Source organism: Drosophila suzukii, chromosome 3 (assembly GCF_043229965.1).
Source record: "Drosophila suzukii chromosome 3, CBGP_Dsuzu_IsoJpt1.0, whole genome shotgun sequence".
NCBI classification, from domain to species: Eukaryota; Metazoa; Arthropoda; class Insecta; order Diptera; family Drosophilidae; genus Drosophila; species Drosophila suzukii.
This window is the reverse complement of record NC_092082.1, coordinates 20,500,734-20,524,516: the sequence shown is the minus strand read 5'-3', so window position 1 is coordinate 20,524,516 and position 23,783 is coordinate 20,500,734. Positions and strand designations below refer to the sequence as shown.

At 40.6% G+C, this 23,783-nt stretch overlaps 8 protein-coding genes and 1 long non-coding RNA gene across 12 annotated transcripts; 4 read left to right on the top strand and 5 right to left on the bottom strand.

Moving 5' to 3' along the window:
- The first annotated feature begins 452 nt into the window (after positions 1-452).
- LOC108014098 (uncharacterized) lies at positions 453-2,010 on the top strand. The gene is made up of 4 exons (XM_017080122.4): positions 453-555; positions 623-841; positions 1,078-1,286; positions 1,347-2,010. The coding sequence occupies exons 2-4, from the start codon at positions 654-656 to the stop codon at positions 1,520-1,522; spliced, it is 573 nt and encodes a 190-aa protein (XP_016935611.4). The 5' UTR covers positions 453-555; positions 623-653; the 3' UTR covers positions 1,523-2,010.
- SuUR (Suppressor of Under-Replication) lies at positions 1,984-6,244 on the bottom strand. The gene is made up of 4 exons (XM_036814579.3): positions 5,917-6,244; positions 5,223-5,422; positions 4,980-5,158; positions 1,984-4,833 (listed from the first exon to the last, which is right to left on the bottom strand). The coding sequence occupies exons 1-4, from the start codon at positions 6,242-6,244 to the stop codon at positions 2,646-2,648; spliced, it is 2,895 nt and encodes a 964-aa protein (XP_036670474.3). The 3' UTR covers positions 1,984-2,645.
- A 20-nt stretch (positions 6,245-6,264) lies between these two features.
- On the bottom strand, positions 6,265-6,667 carry LOC108014099 (uncharacterized). The gene has a single exon (XM_017080123.4). The coding sequence runs from the start codon at positions 6,466-6,468 to the stop codon at positions 6,265-6,267; it is 204 nt and encodes a 67-aa protein (XP_016935612.3). The 5' UTR covers positions 6,469-6,667.
- A 249-nt stretch (positions 6,668-6,916) lies between these two features.
- On the top strand, positions 6,917-8,923 carry LOC108014088 (uncharacterized). The gene is made up of 5 exons (XM_017080107.4): positions 6,917-7,130; positions 7,187-8,186; positions 8,245-8,459; positions 8,516-8,754; positions 8,817-8,923. The coding sequence occupies exons 1-5, from the start codon at positions 6,991-6,993 to the stop codon at positions 8,864-8,866; spliced, it is 1,644 nt and encodes a 547-aa protein (XP_016935596.4). The 5' UTR covers positions 6,917-6,990; the 3' UTR covers positions 8,867-8,923.
- Positions 8,924-9,695: 772 nt separating this feature from the next.
- On the top strand, positions 9,696-10,208 carry LOC108014090 (immediate early response 3-interacting protein 1). Its single transcript, XM_017080109.4, has 3 exons — positions 9,696-9,872; positions 9,937-10,035; positions 10,106-10,208. Exons 1-3 carry the CDS (start codon positions 9,785-9,787, stop codon positions 10,159-10,161), a joined length of 243 nt encoding a protein of 80 aa, XP_016935598.1. The 5' UTR covers positions 9,696-9,784; the 3' UTR covers positions 10,162-10,208.
- Blos2 (biogenesis of lysosome-related organelles complex 1 subunit 2) lies at positions 10,117-10,794 on the bottom strand. The gene has a single exon (XM_017080108.4). It carries the CDS (start codon positions 10,697-10,699, stop codon positions 10,214-10,216), a length of 486 nt encoding a protein of 161 aa, XP_016935597.3. The 5' UTR covers positions 10,700-10,794; the 3' UTR covers positions 10,117-10,213.
- Positions 10,795-11,363: 569 nt separating this feature from the next.
- LOC108014102 (2-aminoadipate transaminase) lies at positions 11,364-13,058 on the top strand. The gene is made up of 4 exons (XM_017080127.4): positions 11,364-11,616; positions 11,676-11,797; positions 11,862-12,163; positions 12,232-13,058. Exons 1-4 carry the CDS (start codon positions 11,455-11,457, stop codon positions 12,921-12,923), a joined length of 1,278 nt encoding a protein of 425 aa, XP_016935616.4. The 5' UTR covers positions 11,364-11,454; the 3' UTR covers positions 12,924-13,058.
- On the bottom strand, positions 12,920-19,149 carry LOC108014101 (proton-coupled amino acid transporter-like protein CG1139). Its single transcript, XM_017080126.4, has 7 exons — positions 18,835-19,149; positions 14,949-15,102; positions 14,701-14,887; positions 14,012-14,637; positions 13,776-13,951; positions 13,482-13,637; positions 12,920-13,423 (listed from the first exon to the last, which is right to left on the bottom strand). Exons 2-7 carry the CDS (start codon positions 15,098-15,100, stop codon positions 13,332-13,334), a joined length of 1,389 nt encoding a protein of 462 aa, XP_016935615.2. The 5' UTR covers positions 15,101-15,102; positions 18,835-19,149; the 3' UTR covers positions 12,920-13,331.
- A 690-nt stretch (positions 19,150-19,839) lies between these two features.
- On the bottom strand, positions 19,840-23,703 carry LOC118877257 (uncharacterized). 4 transcript variants are annotated; one of them, XR_011604491.1, is made up of 4 exons: positions 23,193-23,703; positions 22,600-22,748; positions 22,053-22,541; positions 19,840-20,533 (listed from the first exon to the last, which is right to left on the bottom strand). It is a non-coding gene; the product is annotated as an uncharacterized lncRNA (long non-coding RNA). The 4 variants fall into 4 exon arrangements; XR_011604490.1 differs by lacking the exon at positions 19,840-20,533 and having other exon boundaries at positions 22,020-22,541; positions 23,193-23,385; positions 23,446-23,703; XR_011604489.1 differs by lacking the exon at positions 19,840-20,533 and having other exon boundaries at positions 22,020-22,541.
- Between the last annotated feature and the right edge of the window lie 80 nt (positions 23,704-23,783).

Below are 23,783 nucleotides of genomic sequence, written 5' to 3'. Positions count from 1 at the left end.
ATACCTCATTTAAATGTTTTAACATAAATTTTCTTTTAAATTAATTTTCCATTTGTTTAACTTAAAATAGCGGATTTGGCTACTCAGCATTTTATAAAAACAGTGGTCGTAATCCTAACTCTTTTAAATGATGATTAAAATATTATGTATATCATTTGTTGTTTACACTATATAACCAATATTTATATTTGATGTTTTTAAATTAACTAAAATATTTTTTGTATCGACCTTTAAAAAAAAAAAATTGTAGTCATTGTTAAGTCAATTTTAAACTCTGTGGCAAACTTTTGAAGTGCATAAGTTCAGTAGGTCACCAAGAAACGTAGCAATCCCATATCGCATGCTGAAATAAAAACCTTCTTTCATAGCGAGTAAGTGCAAAAGGAACTTACAACTCTCTCATAAAGCAAGTTCTCTTCCAAAGAAGAATGATCCATAGATACCCATTTAAATTCCAGCCGCCACTGTACTTAAAGATCCCTTTTGTTTATCTTTCTCTTTTCGCTATGGAACTCCCGCTCCTTCCCCTTTGAGGCTGTTTCCCGAATCTTTGTGGTGAGTTCTCCGGCACATGTTTATTTGAAATTCGAATAAGCCGACATATACACAGAATAATCGTCAGTCGCCAGCGGAAATCCATCGAGAACAGAACTATGCATATCCCCCGTCTGTGGATTAGGGCAGCGGTCCTCCTCGGCATCGCCCTGCTGCTCTATGTCTTTGTTTTCTCCAGCGGCTATCAGAAGTACCAGATCGAGGGCATTATCAAGCGGAGCGAACCGGAAAAGGTCTGGGAGTATGTTGCTGATTTCAACAAGATGCGGCTGCTAAACCCAACAATGTGAGTATACATCTAACATGACAGAATAATGTGTTCAAATTCCTTATCTTAAATAGAAAGTAGTCATTTTCTAAAGTTTGCGGTGATGTACACAATCTTTACAACCTTTTTTTTTTAGTTATGGAAACGCAAAATTACTTTGATCTTGTACCACTTTTAAACATATGGTTCTACAAGCTCTAAGCATTTAAGAAATTGAATGAAATTGAGATATTATTTTTGTTTTCTTATTATAGCATCAACTTCAAGATCCTTGCCGATCACGGACACGCCCACGACTGGCGCTATACGGTGGAGTACACAGAAAGACTCTCCCATTGGCCCTACTGGAAAAATACGGCAACGGGCAGATACGTGGTCACAAAGACCTTGCCCGGAGTGTCCCCCGTGGCCTATGTCATCAATTCCACCCATCAGACCTGCTTCTTTGGCGGATTCTATTGCCGTAAGATAAAGTGAACGTAAAATATAACCCCCTCTAATCAAATATTAATACGTTTTGCAGTGCAATCACTTAGTGAATTCACATTCAGAAAATCTAATGATGATACCCATGCTCAGGAAAATATAAAGTTTCAATGTCCTCCACTTTTGGTCTCTATGTGCCGGCGGGAGCTGGAGTTCCAGCGCCAGGCGGTAATGCACAACTTAACAATAATATTCGGAAAACAGAGAGTATAAAAATCTTAACATCACTTTAAAAACGGTATACGTGCAAAAATTAAATGAAATTAAAAAATAGGAAGTGTGTGCTGCACTGAAAACGGCTTGATATAAAAATCTTTTAAGAAAAACGAAATTTGGAACTAACTCGAAGAATTGAATTGATGGTCGCCTATTGTCGACCCCAAAATCGATTTTTTGTTTCAATTTTCAATCTGACGTGGTCACAGTAATATTTTTTAACCATAAGCTAGCAAAGGAGAAAAACTACCTCAAGTTTCCCAAGTATCTAACATTTTTTAAAGGTTGTTTTTAGATTTTTTCATTGTTTACTGCACATACTGCACTGTGAAAGAAGATTGGGTTATGTAGATATTGTATGGGATATTGCCGATCTACATATTTACGAAATTTTAAACTTAATTTCCGCAGGCGAAGCTGTGAGCGACATTGCTAGTATTAAATAAAACACAAAAATATTGTTTTGTATCTGAACCCTTCATAAATTTTGTTTATTTCTTACATGCAAAACTTTTAAGTATTGAAATTATATGATATTTTCTTTAAAAACGATAACTATCGTCACATTAAAATCGGTTATTACGCTCTTCAATGCGTATAAAAATAATTTAGCTAAAACTCGGCCAATTACTGGCATATATGTTTCAAGGTGGGCACATTAGAACTTAATAAAAGAGAAACGGCATAAATCTCTAAACTTTAATTACTTTAACTTGAAAACGCACTTTTACTAAAAAGTGATTAATTGATGACTATAAGGTGGTGATTTAAATAATGAATGGCCGATAATGTCCAGTGTCTTTTCAATTGTATGGTAAATTAATCCTCGAAGTGTGCAAAAATAATAGAAATATAACTAAATTGGCTAGTTAATTGCTCTGATTCTCTACGGTTAACATTGTACCACATTGTTATTACAACCTAAGAAGAGTTTTTTGTCCAAGTTTGGATGCTGTTAACTGTTGATTGGCTTTTGATTAAATAACTAATGCTATATTTTCACGTTCCGATTTCTTGGCCAAGATATTTCTTTAATGTTTCTGTCCGTGAAAATTTAGCTGTATCTGTTAACTTAATTTTAGTGCTTTCCTTAAAGCGGTTGCTATATATATCCTGCTCATTATTTGAACAGTTCCAATCGCTTTCTTTTGGTGGGTCCTGCAGCTCCACCACTTCTCGCTGATCGCGTTTGACATGCTGCTGCACTCGTGGATGGGCCCACCGGTGTACTTGGTGCGCTAACCGATTCCACGGAGCTGGTCTGCGAGGCTCCTCCGCCGAAAACAGAGCCAAACCAGCGGGTAAGCTTCGTTGCCTGTGTGGATTTTCCGCTCTGTTTCGGAGATTTGGGGGACTTTCGCAGCGCAGCAACGATGGAATTGCGATTTCCACTCGTGGGCTGCGTTTTTTCCTGGGTAATTCCAGAACCTATCAAGTAATTAGTGATTTTATTGGCCTGAGTCGGCCTGGCAGACTGTTGATCTTGTTGTACGGGTGATACCTCTCCAGAAGAATTCAACCTCATTCGACTGCCAAACTGTCCGTTGTTGGTGATCTCAAAGAAGTCATCTTCCAACAGGGTTCTCCTTCTCTGTGTAATGGTGGGCGTTACGTCATCTTTCTGAGTCAGTGGCAATGTAGGCAAAACTTTGGGACTGGTTTTAGCCTGTTGCTCTCTTGGCTCGAACATTTGTTCCAGAATATCCAAACAGGATCGATCACGCTTCTTCTTTGGCGCTATAACATTTGTTTTAGCATGCTGCTGCTGGAATTGCTTCACCTCAGAGCCGAAGATCTTGAATCCTTCAAAAGGAGAGGAGGGTCGAGGCTGGGCCAGAGGAATCTGCGAGAGGTCTGAAGAGATGCTAAACAAATCTGGTGATTTGTTGGCACTCCTCTTAGCCGGTGGCAATCCCAAGCCGCCGCCAAAACTGGAACTCTTCGGCGTCTCCGGTTTGCGCTTACGTTTCAGAGCTTTGGTGCGTCGACTCTGCGATGGATCCTGCGGCGAACTCTCGTCGTGGGAGCTATTAATTACCACAGTTTCAACTTGTTCTTTAGACAGCGGTATAGCCACCACCTCCGAGTCGTTAAGCAAATTAAAAGTCGATGGCAAGGTTAAAAGCATTGGAGTTTGCTGAGGGGTGAAGGGCACCCGAAAAGCGGGAGACTCCATGGCATCCAAATTGTCTGGTATTCGCTGAGCACATTGCATGTACTCCGAGGACAAGGAACTACCGCTGAGCACTTGTGGGGTCGGGGGCAAGGGTTTGGGATCCGGCTTGTTGCGGGATTTCTTTTGGGCTGTAGGTTCAAGTTTGCATTTCCTTGGACGTCCCGCCTTCCGCTTAGGAGTTTCCTGCGCGGGCTTCTCCTCTGATTTTTGTTTCTTCTCCTGCTTGGCCACAGGCCTTACATTCGTCTCCTGCTTCACCCTGGGTTTGCTAGTCTTGGGCGTTTGATTCCCCTCAGCCTTGATTCTTTTCGAAGTGCTTCGCTTGCCATCCTCCAGTGCGTGGCGCTTTAGGTACTTGCTATTTATTTTCGATTCAGCGGAACGTGTTAAACGCTGCATTCCTCTTGTAGCCGGGCGACCTGTATCCATTGGACTCACCGACTGCTTGGACTGTTTTTTCCTTCTAGTTGATGGCTCTGTTTTGGGCGTTGCAAGCGTTGGAGCTTTTCCCGATGGGGGTGGTGTGCTTAAGGTATCCATGGAAACCCTTAACAGTCGCACATTGAGTTTCCTTGTCTTGGGAGTAAACGACACAGTGGCCGCACGAGTTCTTTTTTTGGGCGCCACTTCCATCACTTCATCATCCTCCTCGGAATCGGTGAGGTCTGCTTTTTTCTGCGGTGACTTCCTCTTGCTAAATTTTCTCTTTGATTTCGTTCTTGGCGATTCGATTGCAGTAGGCGTTCGATTTGGCGGAGTATTTGGAGGCGTCACTATCTCGCAATCATCGCTGGATACCACTAATATCTGATTTTGATCGGCTGCAGGCTCCACTGTTATGGGTTCTACGTCAGAGTCAGAGGATTCAAAGACCAGCGGTGACATAGCCACAACATCATCCACGCTGTGGTCGGATAACTTATCCGTATCTTCAACCACAACTGATTCGTTTTGCTGAGCCTGATTGTTCTCTGCCGAAGCGATTGTGGAGCACACCTCCGAAGAGCCACTAAGTGTACTTTGGCTGTTTTTCGAGGCCAGCCAGAGGCTCAAATTGTGCTTGTATTGATCCGTTGCGACGAGCGGCAGTATTTTGTCGAACTGATGCCGGAATCGACGTAGTCGGAAGTCCCTTAAAATTATGTAATTTTATTTAGTATGTGAACAGTAGGGAATGTTATTACTAGAGGAAAATATGTCTTGTCTGCTCTAACACAACATTAATACTGATCATTGTTGTACATAGATAAGATTACAGCTTTTTAGTGGGTCACTTACTTGATATACTCGCTGAGGAATCCCCGCTGCTTGTAGTACTCCTCGAGATCTATACGCTTGCTAAAGACCTCCTTTGGATCTGGCAAATGGAACTTGCGGTCGAAGCTCTGGAAGCTCCGATACTGATGCTCCAGGCGCCCGCCCAACCGCAAAACATTGAACAGCAACTTTACGTCTGACTGCAGATAGGGAAACAAACTAAATAAAGCTCCATGTGAACCACTTATGGGTGCATTGCCTCACCGTAATGTCAACACTGGAGATAAGAATGTTTACCCTTCCCTCAAAATGCTTGAGAAGCATTGATGTGCAGAAGCTGTTGTTCAGCGTGTGGCCCCGATTGTCTACCATAACGTAGTCGAAGTTGAGGCGACTGAGATCTCCAATGCTGCGTAACTGGCTCCACTTTGCCAGGTAAACGTTGTGCGGGGAGTCTGTGGTGTCTGTAAAGGAGGTAAAACAAACTGTTAGTTTCCGAATAAAAATATATAGTTCATTGATAAGGTTTATACAAGACTTAAAAAAGTTTTCGTTTTAAAAATTGATAATTGATTTCGGTTAATGTTAATTTTTCAAATTGTATTAGCAGTTTAAAGAACATTAATTATTTATTTTGTAAATAAAACTATAAACTAAACTATATAAAATGGTTCAGACCATATAGCAAAAAAAAGTTGGTAAAATCAAATTTTAACAGACCCCTTAAATGGAACCCACCACTTTCGTTTAATTGCGAAATTGTACACACAAAATAAAAAACTGATAAATTTTGTGGTTTTCAAAATATAATCATTTTACTCTGCTGTGTGATTCATTCTTCGAAACTAACTATCAAGGAATGTTGATTTAAGAGAAGTACAAAAATATCAGAACACGGTGTTTTCCAAATTCTAATCCACATAGAAATCCAAGAATATCATTAAACGCAGAGCATTACCTTGGACTCCTTGAATGGTGTACACCTGCAGGTTCGTGAGTGTGTCCAGATGGAACCGCCAACCAGCGAGCAGTTGCTCGTCGTTCTGCAGCACAATGAGAGTTTTCTTGGCGGGATCTAGGGCACTGAGAAGTGCCGCCACCGTGGCCAGTTTACCCAGGCCACTCTCATCGTTCAGGATGCAGAATTCCCGCTTAGCAAGACGGTCGTAGAGGAAGCGCACGGCATCCAGCTGGAAGCTCTTGAGGTACTGTGTCACGTGGCTCGTGACCAATGCCTCAGCCGAGAGCCGCAGCTCCGGAGTTTGCTCGGATACAAAGTGATACATGATCCTTCAGAGATGGCGGTCTAATGGTGCGCGTGGTGTAGCGCCAGGTAGATGGCCACCAGTATGTAGAGTAGCTGCAGGTACGAGAAGATTACGAACATCGAGAACGAGCCAATTATCATCTTCCGCGCCGCTGGCGGCCCATCAAATTCTATATTTTCGGGATGCAGTATGTCCACCACGTTGTTGTTGTTGACAATGACGGGATGTTGGACGAAATGCATGTGTTGCTCTGGTCACGGGGAAAACTTATTGGACTGTGGAGGAAAATCGTCAGCTTTCTCGTGGACTCGGGTTAAACACAGGTGGTCATGGCGGGGGGCGCGAAAAAAGGTGCAACAATTGAACAAGAAGAAAATATTATTTTTGGCTCCAATTTTTATTTCACCATTCACACAGATCCGGCTGCGTCTAGTTGGCGCGATCAGCTGTTGGACATTGGCAGTGTTGGTAAACGAATAAATAGCTAAAAATAGCCAAAATCAAGAACTGCCCATGAGATATAGCCACGTTTATTAAAAACTATAACTAGATTTGAATTGATTACACTTACTACTTACTTTTAAAAGTACTCTGTAACATATACTGTTTTTTACCTGCTTTAAAAAACGTTTATTATAAAATTAGAAAAAAGATAAATTGCAATAGCTAGATTTTAGTTGAAAAAACGACAGCACTATCAAAACTGTTGCGTTTTTATTCGCGGTTTGTTTTGCTAGTAATTTGTTTTAAAAACATTGACTGCCATGGCTGTTGCCAAGAAAGAAAAGCCTAATGTGAAAAAGAAAATCTCAGAAAAGGGAAAACAGCAGAAAACGAAAGCTGCCCCCGCGGCACCGCCTCCAATAGTAAAACAACGAACTGTGGTCACCCCTTGGCGGGACACGTGCGTAGATTGAAATAAACATCTTGAATTTATTAATTAAAATGTTAAATTTATAGGCTGGAATTCCAAACGACGTATGACTGGCTTTTTGGCAAAACCTCCACGCCCGCCAACCGGCATCAGGCCCTCAGTAAAATCCGCATTTGGAGTCTGCGAAGGGGGAATCTGTGCCCGGCGGCAGTCATGGCCACCTCGGTGCTAGTCCAGGCTCAACTGGAGGACCAGGAGGGCAACGCAAAAACACAGAACACCTACGCCAGTGCCTTTACGCGATTCTACAACTTCATGTCCTCCATCATCCAGGGCCACAACATGACCAGCATGTACGAAACGGCCAGGGAACTGGGACTCCAGTCGTTCATCGTGGATCTGCGTCACCTGTGCGCCCACGGACAGGAGCTGCCACCTGTGGAGGTGCTAAGGAACACCTCGGAGCATTGTCTGGAATGGCTGCGCACCTATTACTGGCTGCCCCACAAGGAAAACATGTCCAATTTGGATGCCGGCAAGTTGAAGCGCAAGGACAAGCTCAAGTTCGAAAAGGCTGTGAGCAATCTTCTGGAGATCTACGATCTGACCCTGGAGTGTCATTTCAAAGGCGCCGAGAAACTAAAGGCCATCAGCAAACTTAAGTCCAGTGCAGAATTCAACAAGATTCGGGTTTACTCCTCTAGCAAGAAAGCCAAATCATCAAAGGAGATACTCGATGCGGTGGTAAATGATCTCAGTGCGCTGGTCAAAAAGGAGTCTTCCTCCATGAAGGATCTGCTGGATATTTACACGGGATGCCTGCTTAAAATGGAATACTTCCTACGCGTTGGTCTTCAAGTCGATGACAACGAGGATACCCTAATTGCAGCCACTCAGGGACTCTTCAGACTACTTGCCATGCAGGGATACATCGAAAAGGTGTTTGTGGCGTTAGTTCAGCTGACTGAAAACGAAAACGAGGCGGAGCTAAGACGACTGGGAGCCAGCTATTGGGCCTCGAAGATGGTTAAAACCTTTGGAATGCTGTTCCGCATGAAGCGCATGTACAAAGAGGAACTAGATTTGGTTTGTAGAAACTTGACAGCCTTGGGAGCTGCCTACTAAATCATCAACATTTTTTTAGAATGATAAACTAAAAGCAGTGGATTTTTCATCGCTCAACACGGATAAGCTATCGAAAACCATGCGCAGTCTTCTTGTGCATTCGAATGTGGATCCCTCTTTTACCCTTATATTCGGAGACAATCCCAAAAAGTCGAGGTCTTTGGTGTTTGAGCGGGAGTTTATTATGCAACGGGTTGGCCCTTTTAGCAAATATTCAGCGCCGATTCTTAAAGGGTAGGCTTGGTTTTCCAGATCTGGCTGTTATAATAATATAATCCAAATTTCTTTAGACTACTGCCGCTTGCCGATCCTCCGTTTAGCAAGTCACAAGTGGCGGATTTAAGCAAACTATGCGATATTAGATTGCATGAATTCGAACAGCTAGAACCCATGGAGGAAGACGGTTCTTCGCAGGAGAGTTATAACCTAGAATATTTGGAAAAGCTTTTAGCAAAAGCAGCTCAAAGCAAAGGCAATACCCTTACCAACGCTGTATCCTCAGATTTGGGCATTTGGAAAGTTGAAAAAGGTATGTTTTTTAAAATATTAAATGAAAACTTGGTTTTTATGAGTTTTCTTATTATTTTACAGACTACGATTGGTCCAAATGTGCCTTGGGAGTGTTACCTTGGGCTAACTAAATATGAATACAACTTATATATTACTATATTGTTTATACCTATTAAATAAAAAACAAGGAAGAACGCTATAGTCGAGTACCTCGACTATCAGATACCCGTTACTCAGCTATATGGAGATATGCAAGTAGCAAAGCGAGATTAAAATGCGCCACCTACCGGCGGTATACAGAGTTAAGCGTTATGGGCGCTAGAGTGGGCGTGGCAAATTTTTTTTGGATCAATCGATAGGTATCGACGAGACCAATACATTTCAGTTAAAATTTTTTATCTAGCATGAAAATTGTGGGCGTCACAGGTTTTCGCGGTTTGTGGGCGTTAAAGTGGGCGTGGCAAACTTTTTTTTGGGTCAATCGATAGGTATTGATGAGAACAATACATTTCAGTTAAAATTTTTATTCTAGCATCAAAACTGTAGGAGCCACAGTTTTGGGCGGTTTGTGGGCGTTAGAGTGGGCGTGGCACTGTGCCGAAACAAACTTGCGCTGCGTAAGAAGCTCAGGAATCTGCACGCCAAATCTCAATAGCCTAGCTCCCATAGTTTCCGAGATCTCAGCGTTCATCCGGACGGACAGACAGACGGACAGACGGACATAGCTAGATCGACTCGGCTAGTGATCCTGATCAAGAATATATATACTTTGTGGGGTCGGAAACGCTTCCTTCTGCCTGTTACATACTTTCCGACGAATCTAGTATACCCTTTTACTCTACGAGTAACGGGTATAATAAGACAAATTCAGTTTGTAATATAATTCAATTTCCGTTTGGCGCGCTATTTGCCATTTAACCATTCACGCTGAGCGTGGCCAGTCAGCTGTGAGTGCGCTCACTGTGAACGGCAAGTCGGCATCACTGACGTCAACAATTAGTCGCGATTTGGGTTTATTTTGATGTAAATAGAAATAACTTGGCAGAAATATGTTTACCTTGTGGACGCTGATTGAATCCTCTCTGCTGTGCTTGAATGCAGTCTGCATTCTGCACGAAGAGCGTTTCCTGGCCAAGTGTGAGTACTTAGTTATATTTTTGTCTCCAATGCCACGATGTACTACTTTTGGCACACTTTTCAGTTGGCTGGGGACGACAGGCTGGCCAGCAGGACTTTGGAGCACCCACGGCCAAGGACCAGGTGCTTAATCTCATCCGTTCTATACGCACAGTGGCCAAAAGTAAGTGATATTTGATTACCGTCATCATAAACAAGGTTTTACATCTCCATTACCCTCTTTACGGTTTCAGTTCCCCTGATATTTCTTAACATAATTGCGATTATATTTAAGTTATTACTTGGTTGACATAAAATCTACTATAATAAATGTACCATAAAGCCTTTGTAGAAAAATAGTCTTATTGGGTCAGCTGACCACCTCCGGATTTCCTTTGGAGAACGCACTTAACGCGATTTTCTAGGGCTATGCTGTAGGCATCTAGTTTATAGGCCGCCGCCTCCAATTTATCCACCGTATCGGAGATCTCATCGATCTGCTGCATCATTGGAGCCAACTGCTGAAACTTAAGGCTCAGTTCACTGGTCGAGGTGTTCAGATTCTCCGCAATCTGTCGCATATCCTTGTACTTGGCAATCGTGGCCTTGTTCATCTCCTCCAGCAGCTTGTAATCCTCCAGAGGAGCGTTGAGTTCGTGGGTGATGTACTCCTCCGTTTTGTTGAACATTTTCGTGGCAAGTCGACTGAGATTTGGGTCGTGTCGCGTCAGAGCCTCGAAACTGGAGGCACTGGACAAAGTTGGTCCGTGTTGCGGGGAGTCCAGGAGAAGATTGGGATCCTGTGCCGCGGCGGCAGCAGCAGCAGCACTGCTTGTGGGTTTATCCATTTCTTCGAAGGGAGTTCAGATGCGATTTTCCGAATTTTCCTTTCCAAAAACAAAGTGATTGCTGTAATCAGCTGTTGTACACGTTGCCCTGGAATGGCAATTCCAAACGGAAACGGATTTTGATTTTAAGTAAAAAGACACTCGACTATTAGGTACCCTTTATTAACTCTTTACATAGTGTTAATATTAAACTTTTGTACAGTGTACTTAACAGTGGTTAAAACAATTAAATTGCTTTTATCATTTTATACATTTATTTTGTAAGGATGTGCTGTAGTAAAATAAATATTAAATATTGTGTTTTAGAAAATAGTTTTGTAATAATAACATTTAAGAATAGTTATTAAGTATTAAGCAAGAATTTATCTTAATTTTAATATTTATTGTAGTTTAAATGTGTTCTGTATAGGTAAACAACAAAATTATGCTATGAATTTCTAGTTTGAAATGAAAAAAAAACTAATAACAATTTAAATTCAATCTCAAATTAAAAAACACCATACTAGCCTATTAGTTTTATTTAAGAATCATTTATTCCTAAGAAAAAAATTCATATTTATATTTCAAGCAAAGTGGTACAAGTCTGGAACGCGATAAGATCATCCGCCTAGAAAACTTTATACCCTAAGCTTTTACTAATAATAGGTATAACATGGCGACCATTATAAAGTTAGATGTTTTCCCATTGTTTTCCATAAATGCGAGTGCACCTCTCAAAGATAAGGCATTAGTATGCCTGGCACAGCACACTAAACATGTCGAAAACCAATCAAGATCGCAAGCTAAAGCACCTTTTCGACGGTGGCGACTGGAATGTCTACAACCCAAATATCCTGAATCTCGGAGTTGGTGCCCCGGGAACGGATCTTCTTAACTCCAACTGCGATAACTTCAGGAAGGCCACGGATCATTGTTTGGTGGGTATTCCTCTTACGCAATCCGCTCTTTCAAATGACTTTTTCAAGTGTCTTTTAAGAATCGTGAAAAGCTGGTAAATGAGTCGCTGATTTTCCAGTATGGACCTACAAGTGGTACGTTTGAGGTGCGTCGTGAGATCTCCACCTATTTCACAGAAATGTTTGAAAGTCCCGTGAACTGGTAATCGTATGCGGTTTTTGAGGTTTAATTGCTTATCTCATTAACTTTGTGGTTTTGGTCTTAGTGAGGATTTGATAATCACCACAGGAGCTACCCAGGGCCTTCACCTACTTCTATCCACGTTGATAGACTTCCAGGGTTTCGTATTCGTGGATGAGTTCTCCTATATGATTGCTCTGGATAGTATAAAACACTTTAGCAGTCTCACAATAGTTCCTGTAAAGTTAAACGATGATGGCGTGGACTTGAAAGATCTTGAGGAGCAGGTTTCCAAACGTCGTTTCAAATCGGAGAAGAAGCAGTTCTGGGGAATGTACTATACCATACCCACCTATCATAATCCCACGGGGATTCTATTCTCTCCAGGTAGGTTTACTTTTCAGAAACCGATCTCAAGAACGATGAATTTTAAAAAATATTTATATATATTTTAGAGGTCTGTCGTGGAATTGTGCAACTGGCCCGCAAATTCGACTTTCTGGTGGTCTGCGATGATGTATATAATATCCTTCACTATGGCGAGAAGCCCACCAACTGCCGTTTGATCTCCTATGATGATAGAAATGATGCAGACTTTGCAGGTCACGTGATTTCTAACGGAAGTTTCTCTAAGATTCTGGGTCCTGGAGTTCGCGTTGGCTGGCTGGACGTTCCTCCGCGTCTTAAACCAATCCTGGATGGAAGTGGATTTGCTAACAGCGGTGGATGCTTTAATAACTACACATCTGGAATTGTGGGGAGTCTCTTCGAGCTAAAGCTAGCTCAAAAGCAAATAGCTGTGTTCTATGAGGCCTATAAGGAGCGAATGCTGGCCACCACCCAGGTTCTTCGAGATGAACTGCCCGAGGGCTGCAAGTTGGTCAGTCCCACTGGGGGTTACTTCATCTGGGTGCGAATCCCTGATCACTTAGACTCCCGAGAGTTCCTCAAGTACTGCCTGGAAAGTCAGAGGATTTACTTTATAGCGGGAACACGCTTTTCTGTGGATGGTCAAAGTGGTAAGCAGTTCTTTCGGTTGTCCATCGCCTTCTATCCAAAGGAAAAACTGGTGGACGGAGCCAAGAGACTTTGCCAGGCACTTAAGGACTATATAGCCACTCAAAAGATCCCCCACGACGTATCTTAATATGGCAAAATATTTTTTTATTGATGTGGTTAACTGCTATCGTACTTTAAATTTGACTTATAAAGATGTGACTTGGCACTAAACTACTTATCAAGACGTTATCTACTACATAAAGAAATATATGATATACAAACACTTGTTGTACAGATTCTTGGGCATGATGCTTAAAAATATCACAAATCTGATAAATTCTATACAAATACACAACAAATAGTTCAGAGTAGAAGTTTACACATGTACAGCAGATCTCAGCCCAACTGTTTCTTTATCTCTAGTCGTATCTGCATCTGTATCTTGTCATTTGTGCTGCGCTGCGAATGTCTACAGATTTCAATATCTTTCGATTGCTCATAATACTTTCGCTTGAATTGGAATGCCCGCTGGCGGATTATGTTAATGATATGTTGACTATTCGGAGAAGGTCAGCACGATCTCCTTGAGCGAGGTATACGTGCCGATTACCAGGCCCAGGATGCCCACAATGATGAGCACAAAGTTGCCTGTAAGGATTATTGTTTAGTAAATGGATTTGGATAGAGATATTAAAGAAATACTTACTTGAGATTAGCCAGACCTTGCCGATTCCCTTGGTGTGGTACCAATGCGTGCAGATCTGGATGAGTGCCGGGAAGGCTAGACCCAAGGCAGACAGACACAGAGCTCCAAACAGGGAGATGAACAGCTCCAGGTTGGGAATGGCCACGGCCAAGAGGACTAATGAAAGATAAAATTATAAAAAGTGCTTGTTAGAAATTTAACGAAGACAAGGTTATCATTTTTAAAGCTACGATATCTGAATCTTCTTGGTGATCAGATCTAGGATCGTTCACAATGTAATTATAACAAACTTACAGGTTATTAGGACCAGGACAGTTCGCACTGCATACTCCCAAAACAGGGCATTACGCTGGGCACCCAGACGCTTGGCCACATAGTCGTTCCAGGTGATGTCGATGGCTACATAGCACGCCAGTCCGTGGGTTATATAGATGGCAAAAGCCAGCATGCCCTTGACGCACATGGAGAGGCTGCAAGAGGATTTCTTTGGTTACAGGATGATCTGGGAACCATTTAAAAGAAGAACTTACATTTCATGCTCTGGCATATTCAGGGTAATGGAACCGAGCACTGCGGATCCGTAGTTGAGATATCCAAAGAGACCCATGCCCACATAGAGGAAGACAATGAGCACCATGGATACGTTGAGGACACCACAGCTGCCACCGAACTTCTGCGGGGTCTTCATCTCGTTCTCCAAAGGCAGGATTACACCAATGGCCTCCAAGGCAAATAAGACAGTGCCGAAGAAGAGCGGGAAATTCGAGGGCTTTCCGAAGGCATCCTTGCCCTCCGTGGTCACGGGCTCCCGGAAGATATAGTAGCAGATAATGCCGAAGGAGACCATGGTGATGGCGTTGGCCAACGTGGAGAACGGAGCCAGGTACTTCAAGTTGCGCACCCAGTTGATCAGGATCAAAGGCAGCAGGATAATGATCATGCAGAGTCGCACATCGATATTGGTATCCGCCACTGCATCCACAATGGCCTTGATGTTTGAGGCCACAAACACCACGTATACGCAACAGGTGCCCAGTTGGTAGATCAGCAGGAAAGTATTTACCACTGTGCCAATGTAGGGAGCAAAGACCCGGAAGAATTTTGGTCCCTCACCCATAGCTGTCTCTGCAACCATGGGATAGTTCATGCTGGGCATCTGTGATAAGAAACAACTCTATTAATCTGGGATCTTCCCCTCTAGGATATACTCCTAACCAACCTTCTTTCTGCGGCACAGTTCATATTGCGCCTTGACCAGCTGATGGATGCAGAAGGTGCAAATAAATCCAATGACAATGGTGCCAATGGATCCCGTGATATAGCCGGAGTTACGAAAGGCATTCGGCATGGCCAGGATACCAGTTCCCAGAGAACCCTTCAGCAAATGAAACAGAGTCTCAGAGTTCCTAAAAAGGTAAAGATTCTACATATAACTTTTTTCAAAGGCTACCTTAATATATTGCTTACGTGGTGGGATGCTCTACTTCGCGATGATGGTAGGGGTTGTAGTCGGGATCCTTGGCCACGATGGCCTTGTTCTTCTGACCCTTCTCGGCCAGCTCCAATTTGTCCGCATGATCACTGACATATGCCGAATTGCTGTGTCCATTCTTAGTCATGACTAGGAAAGAAAATATAAATGGCTATTAGATTGATGGGTTACATGATTAACATTATTTTATTCACATTTCTTATTCCGATTAATAGATACACTATTTTAGCAATTGCTATCGAGTTATGTATTGAAATTGAAATGTCAACATACACGAAGATGTTAAAAATAAATACGAATGAAATAATAACATTTCGAATATGTTTTTTCCTAGGGTAGGGATCTAAAAGAAAACCATAAGCCTCTTTTTGTAACAATGCTGTATGCGGGTATGTTAGTTATGGTAATTTAAAGTTATATATGTATACAAAGTAATACAAATATTTAAAATCGTGACTATTAAACCTTTTTAAGATAATATCACGTTAAGCAGGCTGTAAAAATCAGGAGCCTTTTTTAATTAAAAACACAAAAAAATTTGAATTTTAAAACCTTTTTAGTTATATGGAAGCTATCAGAACTAATAGGTTCGTTAAATAGATGTTAGCACCAGCACAATTATTTTATTTTTTGTTGTATATCGGTTAAAAAAACTTTTACTGATGAATTCCCATCATTGCCGTCGTAAATACTCATTAAATAAGTGCCTTTAAGATCAATCTTCATCACTGACTCCTAGCAACCTATAGCTGAATCTACTTCTGCATCCGTATCTGCATTTGCATCTGCATCTGTGGCGCAACAAGTGCGTGATGTGCACGGTGATCTGAAAATAGTCTGTGCCGCTGACATATTTCTAAATTGAATGCAGACCTCGGCAATGTCAAGTTCAGTGCCAGCGAAGCGGTGCCCCGATTCAAATGCGAATGCCTCGCATCCACTCCCCTCCGAATTTTAGGGTATTACGAGTACCTGGCATTTCGTGCAGTGTGCTGAGACGTGCTAAAATAGAACGAAACGAACAACAAAGGCCAATTTTAGTGTCACTTGTCTGTAGAATCGGACTTCGTTGTCCGCCCTAATCGCTCCGCCTCCTTTTGTCGCCATATCTCAGCCCATGCTTAATTAGAAAATATGTATTCGTGTGACAACGGGCAATTCGAGACTTTACGGCTTACAGTTAAGATAATCTCATCTGCCCGAGAGATATGGAAATTTTGGCAAATTACGGCAAACTTTTCCGGATCTCGTTCTTCGTTTTACGAGCGTGCCTCTTGCAATTGTCGTCATGATAATATCTGCAGATCTGATGTGTTATGATACGATATATAAGTCGGGCCTTGGTTCTTCTGCCTCATAAGTCACCCAGACCTGATCTATAACCTGAATGACTCTCTGCATAATCTCAAGTACGGCGGCTTTTCTGTACCACTTACAAAGTCTGAGATATGCGGAAGTCATTAACCGATCTCCGGGGAGCTCTTGACAGTGATTATACTAAATTGACTTTTGGGAACTTATGAGTAATATCTGTTCATGGGAAAAACTATTCAAAACAATTTATTTATGAGCGGAATAATTGCTCTCATGCATAGCTAATGCTTCTATGGGAAAATCTAAGGTACTATTAGACTTTACAGAAGAGCGTTCGATATAAAGAGTTTCCATTATTAAAAGGCTCTTACTATAAATACAAATACATCAAAAAATGGTTTAAAAATAAATTAAAATTGTATATTTTTCATCTAATACATTTTATGGGAAATTCTTTCATGACTAAGCTATTAAATTGATAGCTTTCTAATAGTCTAATTCCGGCTTATGGTTTTTAAGCCCAACATATCATCACCAAAAATAGACAAAGGCTAAAACGCACGCAAAACAGAGTTCGCAGAAATAATTACCATAATTTATTTCAACCGTGGTCAACCCAAACAAACCCCTTAAGTTTGTTTTACTAATGAAGTGCAGGCGGTTTTAACTGGATTGGCATACCCGTTCGCATCACGCTAATAAATTAATTTTATTTGACTCTGCCGATTTGCAATTTGCCAATTTGTTTTGACTTGCCCGCGAATGATTTAGAGGCCTTTTCCTTTCTATTTGCCTACTTTTTTTTGGTTTTTATTTCTTTTATTTCCCATGCAGCTGTCTAAAAATATTTTTGAATATTTGGCTGAGCCAAGAATTCCCCATGAATCTTTTGATGTTTGTTTTCTTCACGTGAACGCCAGTTGAATATCAATTGAAAGCAGCACGCGACTCTCCCGGCATTTTGTTTTGGTTTTGGCTTTTATTGTATTATTATTTACTCACTGGTACTGTGGGTTTTAGCCGTCTAGACTCTCGACAGTTAGCCAAGTTCAATGAGCCAGGCCATTCGGCTTGGCCTTAGCTGTCTGCAGCAGTTGACTCGCCGCCGCGGAATACGAATTTCAATTGTCAGCAGCGGCTTTCTGCTTGGTAGTGGAATCTTGGCCTGGCCCAAACAGCTTCTAACTGGCTGGCTTACAAAAGCCGTCGGCCTTGCCCCGCTTAATCATTTCGTTTTCGAAACTGGAGTTTTCCACTGTGTTTGTCTTAGCCCCTCTGGCAGTGAATTTTGGAGTGGAAAAGTTCTTGGCACTCGCAACATTCCGAGCAGGTGGAAAAGCTAAGTTGTCCAACTGTTTTCGAGCTACCAATGTGGTAGTGCGACTGCAACTGCCAGTTTTTAATGAAATTTTCCACGCAAAGCGATAATTAATTTTACGTATAGGAGAGGGGAAATCGAGTGAAGCTGAAATAATTCGATTTACAGAGAAAATTATACTTCGAAATTTTAAAGCTCCACTAAATTTAATTTTAAAGAGATTTAAAATTGTTTATGGTAGCTGGTAACATTTGCTTAGTAGTAGTAGTATTTATGATATTTATTTATTCCTAATTAAAAAAAACTTTGTGCTATAAAAAACTAGTTAAATTACTGAAAATGTTAGACAAATTTAGCTTATAAAGCAATCTTGCCACCTGCCATAAAATTATATTTGAACTTACATACCACAGCTAATTCCAGCTTTTATGAAATAAAATAGGCATTATCCAGTTGGTAATCATCTTTAAGAATACCCCGCTGAATAACCTTTTTTGTTCAACCATTACTCAGAAGTGTGCAAATGTCAGAGAAGTCACTGCTCTTTGTGTGGCAACACATCAGCTTGGCCAACCCGACGTATGAGTGATGCGGACAGAAAGCTATGTTTTTATCACATCTTTATGCTGCTTATCACCAAAGTCTCTTGCAAAACCAACAATAGTCAGTGGATTTATAGCACTGCATTGTAAATATTGTTCAAAGACAAGAAATTATTTCACTGTTGATTTATATCTTTATATTAAAAACAAGGATTTCTTCAACGTCACTGAAGAACATATCTTGCTATATCTGTAGATAGTAGTAAAATGTTGTGAAAGGACTTGAAATTCTCGAAAAGAAAAAGAGATTCTTATCTTGAGACACTAGGGATCTTATCTTGAGATATAAATAGCTGTTATGATGGCCATTTAATGAATTTAAGCTCTTCCCAAATATTTGAAATTAGCTGAGGTTCATATCTTGAAAAACGTCTGCTCTTTAAACTTTTCGCGAGCTATTTTTGGTCCCTCGATTGATAATTTGCGTCAGACATTGGATGCGCGTCGCTGCCTAAATTTAAATGCATTTAATTGGGGGTTAGTTCACTTAACTTAGCTAAACTGAACTCGGCGATCTGTGCACTCATGCCCGACTTACTAATTTGCCAAAGTTGAGCGTCGCGACTTCCGCTGGCTAATTAGCCCAAAAATAAAACCACAAAACAAAAACATAGATCTCTCACTTACCGCTGCTTTTTTTGTTGAACCGGAATGAATGTAATTCTTTTTGTGTAATATCCAAACTCCTCCCAGAATAATCGTTGAATAATCGAAAATTACTGCTGAGATACCGTTGAAAACTGGCAATTAACCGTAGCACTCGTTGACAGATACGACGAAAAATCAAAACATAAATCTAAATCAAGGCAGATCAACGCTACACAGAACCCGTACCGCCGCGCACTTGTTTTACCAGGCTATATACTATACTATGCTATGATGATGTATAGTTGGTCCGATCTGCGATGTGATCGTGTTGGCCGCGCGTTAACGACTAAATCAGACCCAACGTGGGTCACCAGTTTTAAGCATCGCGCGAAACGCTGAACGATACTCATACAGCGCTTTTTACACAGACACTCCCGGCACACAGGGAAACATCTCGCACATTTGTCGAGTGTCGCAGAATCCCACCGAGATCGGTGGAAAGGGGTCTTCAAGTGGTTAGGGGGCAGTGGATTCACCTTGTGCATCAATCTGATCTCTTGGGATGGATCGTAAAGCTCACTGGGAATCCCCGACTCGTCTGAAATGATCCCTACAGCCATTGGTTTAAGTTTTACATATAATACTACCATCCTGTTTATCTTACATAATTAGTTTTCAACTTAAAGCACTCTTTACTCCCCTGATCTCTTAATTGTCTACATTATTTAGCTTTAATGTTTTGTCCTGTTTCTTATAATTTCCATAGATCCATTGCATACAATAGTACTTAAATAAATATTAACTGATTGTTCTATATAGTTCCTAGAATTCCACAATGTTTTTCATCAAAGTCCTCACTAATTACTGAATCAACAAGGTACAATGTGACAGTGGCCAACTGCCTTGTTTGTTTGCCGTGTTTAAGTCCTAGGTGCCAGTAGTTTCTAGACTTGTAAACATATTTCATATGTATATATGTTTTTTCAGTTCTAGAATATAATACCTAAACAGAATCCTGTTTTCTTCGTTTTTAATCCCCCCGTTTTTCTAGTCCAATCTCTGCTCATCCTCGATACAATCAATGTTCCTTCAATGAGAGTAGGAATCTCTTCTTTAAGCAGCTTTCCCTGTTCCCAAACATCATCGGTTAACCGTAAGTGATCGTTTAATGATTGTCGCTCAACGTGTTTTCATGTAACCATCATCAAGGCCTGCGCTTCAGATGCTCCTGCCTGCTGCCTCGCGTCTCCATCGCCCATCTGCATGATCTGTGGGCCACTTTTTCTGTCTTGGCCAAGAGACGTTGCCAAATATTTGGCCGGGGCATTGTCTGGCTTATGGCAAGACGGCAATGCGGCAAAAGAACCAGTAACCAGTAACAACTACTGTGTCCATTGCAGGCAGTGCAAGACACTTCGATCGACTGGCAATTAACATGTTTTTTTTTTGCGAATCGATGGCTTAATGCACTTTCTCAGCGCCAGTTAACTGGTTTTGCAGATTTCAGGGGGCAGGAGAGAGGGAAGGAGCGTTCTGCGACAGGCTGTTAACTTGGCCAAATGAAATTTCGATCGGTGGCCCCGTGCCTTCCTGCGTTTTATTAGTTCGCCTGCATTGCGCATACGCCGCTTGTGTCTGGGAATTCCTCAGCTATCCCTCAGTGGATCGGTTACCCGGTGTATTGGGTATCCATAAAACCGGTTGGCCGGGCTCTGACGTCGCTTTTCGTCTACGCACGCTATAAAAATGAGATCAATATCAATTTATTATTATAATGGAATCTTATAATATACATGTTAGTCACTAAAAATTGTATTTTGTCATTAAAAAATAACATTTTGGTGTTCATTTCGGATTTAGCTACTTTATTTTAATGTTTTAAAGATATATAACTGGCGTTATAAATACACTGATACAAATCGAATAAACACAAAGAAATCATATTCAATTTAAATATATATGCAATTGTTTTTGAAGTAAATTTTAGGCTCTTAAACTTTTATTTTAATATAAAATCATTTTTAAGTGACGGAAAATATTTAAAGTAAACCTGACTTACATTATATATAACTAACATAGATAAAATTTTACTATCCCATTTTTTGCATTATTCAAGTATATAATTTAAAAATATCAAATTAATATTATTTTATGTTATTAATTAAAAATTAATTCATTTTTAAATAAATAATATGCAACTGATATAAATAATATAAAGTTTTTTCGTGTGTAGCCAATATTGACTTTGGCTAATACTCTGGGTTAAGCCAGAGATTATCTGGTTCCCAATTCGCCAATTTTATTTGCGCATTTCTTTCAACCAGTGACGTTGGCAGATCCACTCTAATGGCTTAACAGCTTGTTGGTTAAGTGATTTCGATCAATAAATGTCGATAGTTAAACATGTTGTGTTAATTCTTTACTTGAATTGCCAGCAATTCGCACCTACATTCGTATATAAGCATCAAATTGGAGTTATATGGCCATACACTCGATTCTAAGCCGACTGGGTCAATCAGTTGACCAAGGAAAACTCCCATGACGTTATGTTTTGGCTAGGTCCGAGGTGAAAAAACTCATATGATTGAGTACCTGAAAAAACATTCAGGCTTAAACACTTGTATTTAGATATCATTATGATAATGACATATTTCCAATCTGATCAGGCAAGGCAAACACATTTGTGGATAAATTTAGAGACGGCGTTGTGATAATTGCATGCGAAATTCATCTGATTAGGTGTAAAAATAAACAAAAGCACTCTGTTTTGCTTAAATTATATTTAATTTGTTGTGTATTGACGCATACAGTGGGAATAGAAAGTATAAACACATTTTGTTTTAACAGTTGGATTATAAATAAATTCTTTCAGAATTAAGGAATTATTTAGGAATTAAATTTATTTTTGAATTTGTGTTTTATTATTATTATAAAAATTGTATAAAATGGTTTTTCATTAAAAACTACATTAATAAAATAAGTTTAATTTATAGCTTAATTCTAAATTATTAACTAAGTGATTTACTAAAATGATAAAAATATTTTTTCGAGTTCAATTTAAGTATGTCAGATTTATTTTAAATTAAGCTAAGCATAAAAACCATTTAAGTAAATAAATGACTAAGTTAACACAATACAAAACAATAACACCTAATTTCGCACATTGAAATAAAACTATAATTTTGAAAAGTTAAATTAAAAATGTAATTAAATGATTTATATAAAATATTTTTCCCAGTGCACTGCAAACCACTTACAGCTCACATAATACGGGCAAGGGAAATTGATTTCGCCCTGAACTTGCGCTGCCCTGTTTGGTGTCACTAAACAAAGAACACGTGCCGCTGGCCCAGAGATCTCCTCTCCATTTGCATTTGCATTTGCTGGTCCATTTCCCTGTTGGTCTAGAGTCACCCTCGAATGGGTCAGGTGGTCGCCTGCCCTTTGGCCTCGCCAATTTCCCCGACTTTTACTTTCAGATTGAAATACAGCAAACATATATGCTATGTAGAGCGGGTTCTGCCCACCCATATATCATGGAAGCGTGTAAATTTGTGGCAGCTCAATTGAAAAATTGCTTTGTTATTCTCAATTTGAGGCTCTAAACTGTTTTAGGCACTATGCGTTTTTTTAATCACGGAGAATTGCGCACCAAAGAGCGAAACCCATTTGGGACACCTCTGCGCCACTGATGAAAGCTGATTTATTATTATTATATTGGGGTTGGCTCGGCTCGTTTGCATCGCCTAAGGAAGTTCGAATTGAGGGTGACACAGTTTTCGGTGCTGCGTGAAAAGAGCTTACCATCGGATTATCCGCGGGTCGGATCGGTTCAGTTGGTCCCGGCTTGGTCAGGGTGAAAGGTTCCTCGACTTCTCGATTTCTGCCATGGCGACGACAGAGAACGTAAGTGCTTTAGGCCTTAAATGTCCAGCCTAGTCTTAACAAAATATCTGTAATATAACTCACAACGTTTTTACCCGAAAACATATTTTTTCTTTGCTGTTAAAGCTTTGAGTAATACAAAAATGGAAGCTTTTGACTTGTGGTTTTTTTTTCAATTTTTTTCTTAAAATTTGAGGTCTAATATGACTATTATACATAAAAATAGTTTTTATACCATTGTATAGAAAATTTGCAGATAAATACATTTATCTTTAATGCTTATCCTCTTAAAATTTCCATTAGGCTGTATACCTTTGTATAGAAATATCCAGACAAATAAATTTATCTTTAGTGCAGGACCTTTTAAAATTTCTATTAGGTTGTAGTGATAAGAAATCCCTTTGTCTCAAATTTATTTTAAGTTTAATCTTCAAAACAATGTGGGTTTTTTACTGTTCCGGCTTTTGTCGCCTTATAAGATGGCTAAAAATAATAACTAGAGGGTTAAATACCTCCAAGCTTTATTTTGGTAATCTCCGCTAGAGGCGTTTATGGAAGCGAAAACTCCCCGTTATGTTGGGTTTATCTTGGCGATAAGAGCTCTAAGTACTGGCCTAAAAGATCGCTGACGTCTTTATCGGCCGACATATGTCGTCTGTCTCCGGTTTTTGGGCTATTTCTCACGTTCTGCTGTCTGGGCCGCGACTGAGGAATTGCAATAAAAGTGGCTAAACACAGTGGGGTACTATAACTCCACCCACTCACCCGTGAACCCCGATTCACCCCGGCCTGAGGCGAATGTCTGACTCAATGTTAATGCTCATGCTTAACCAGTGCCATTGCCAAGTGCGAACGCTTCACGCCGAGATCGGTGGAGATCGAGGGGCTCAGGCGGTACTCGAGCGAGCTCCGAGATTCCGAGAGCTTTGGGATCGAGATAGAGGCTCACTTCACTGGCAACGGCTAACTTTTGTTTTAAATTGAACGACTGGCCAGATTCGCGCTTTTATTCTGTATCCGCCAATCGCTCTACAAACAACTCCGTCGCCGAACGCGGCGTATACTCGATTTAATTGTACTCGGTACCATTTGTATTGGAATAA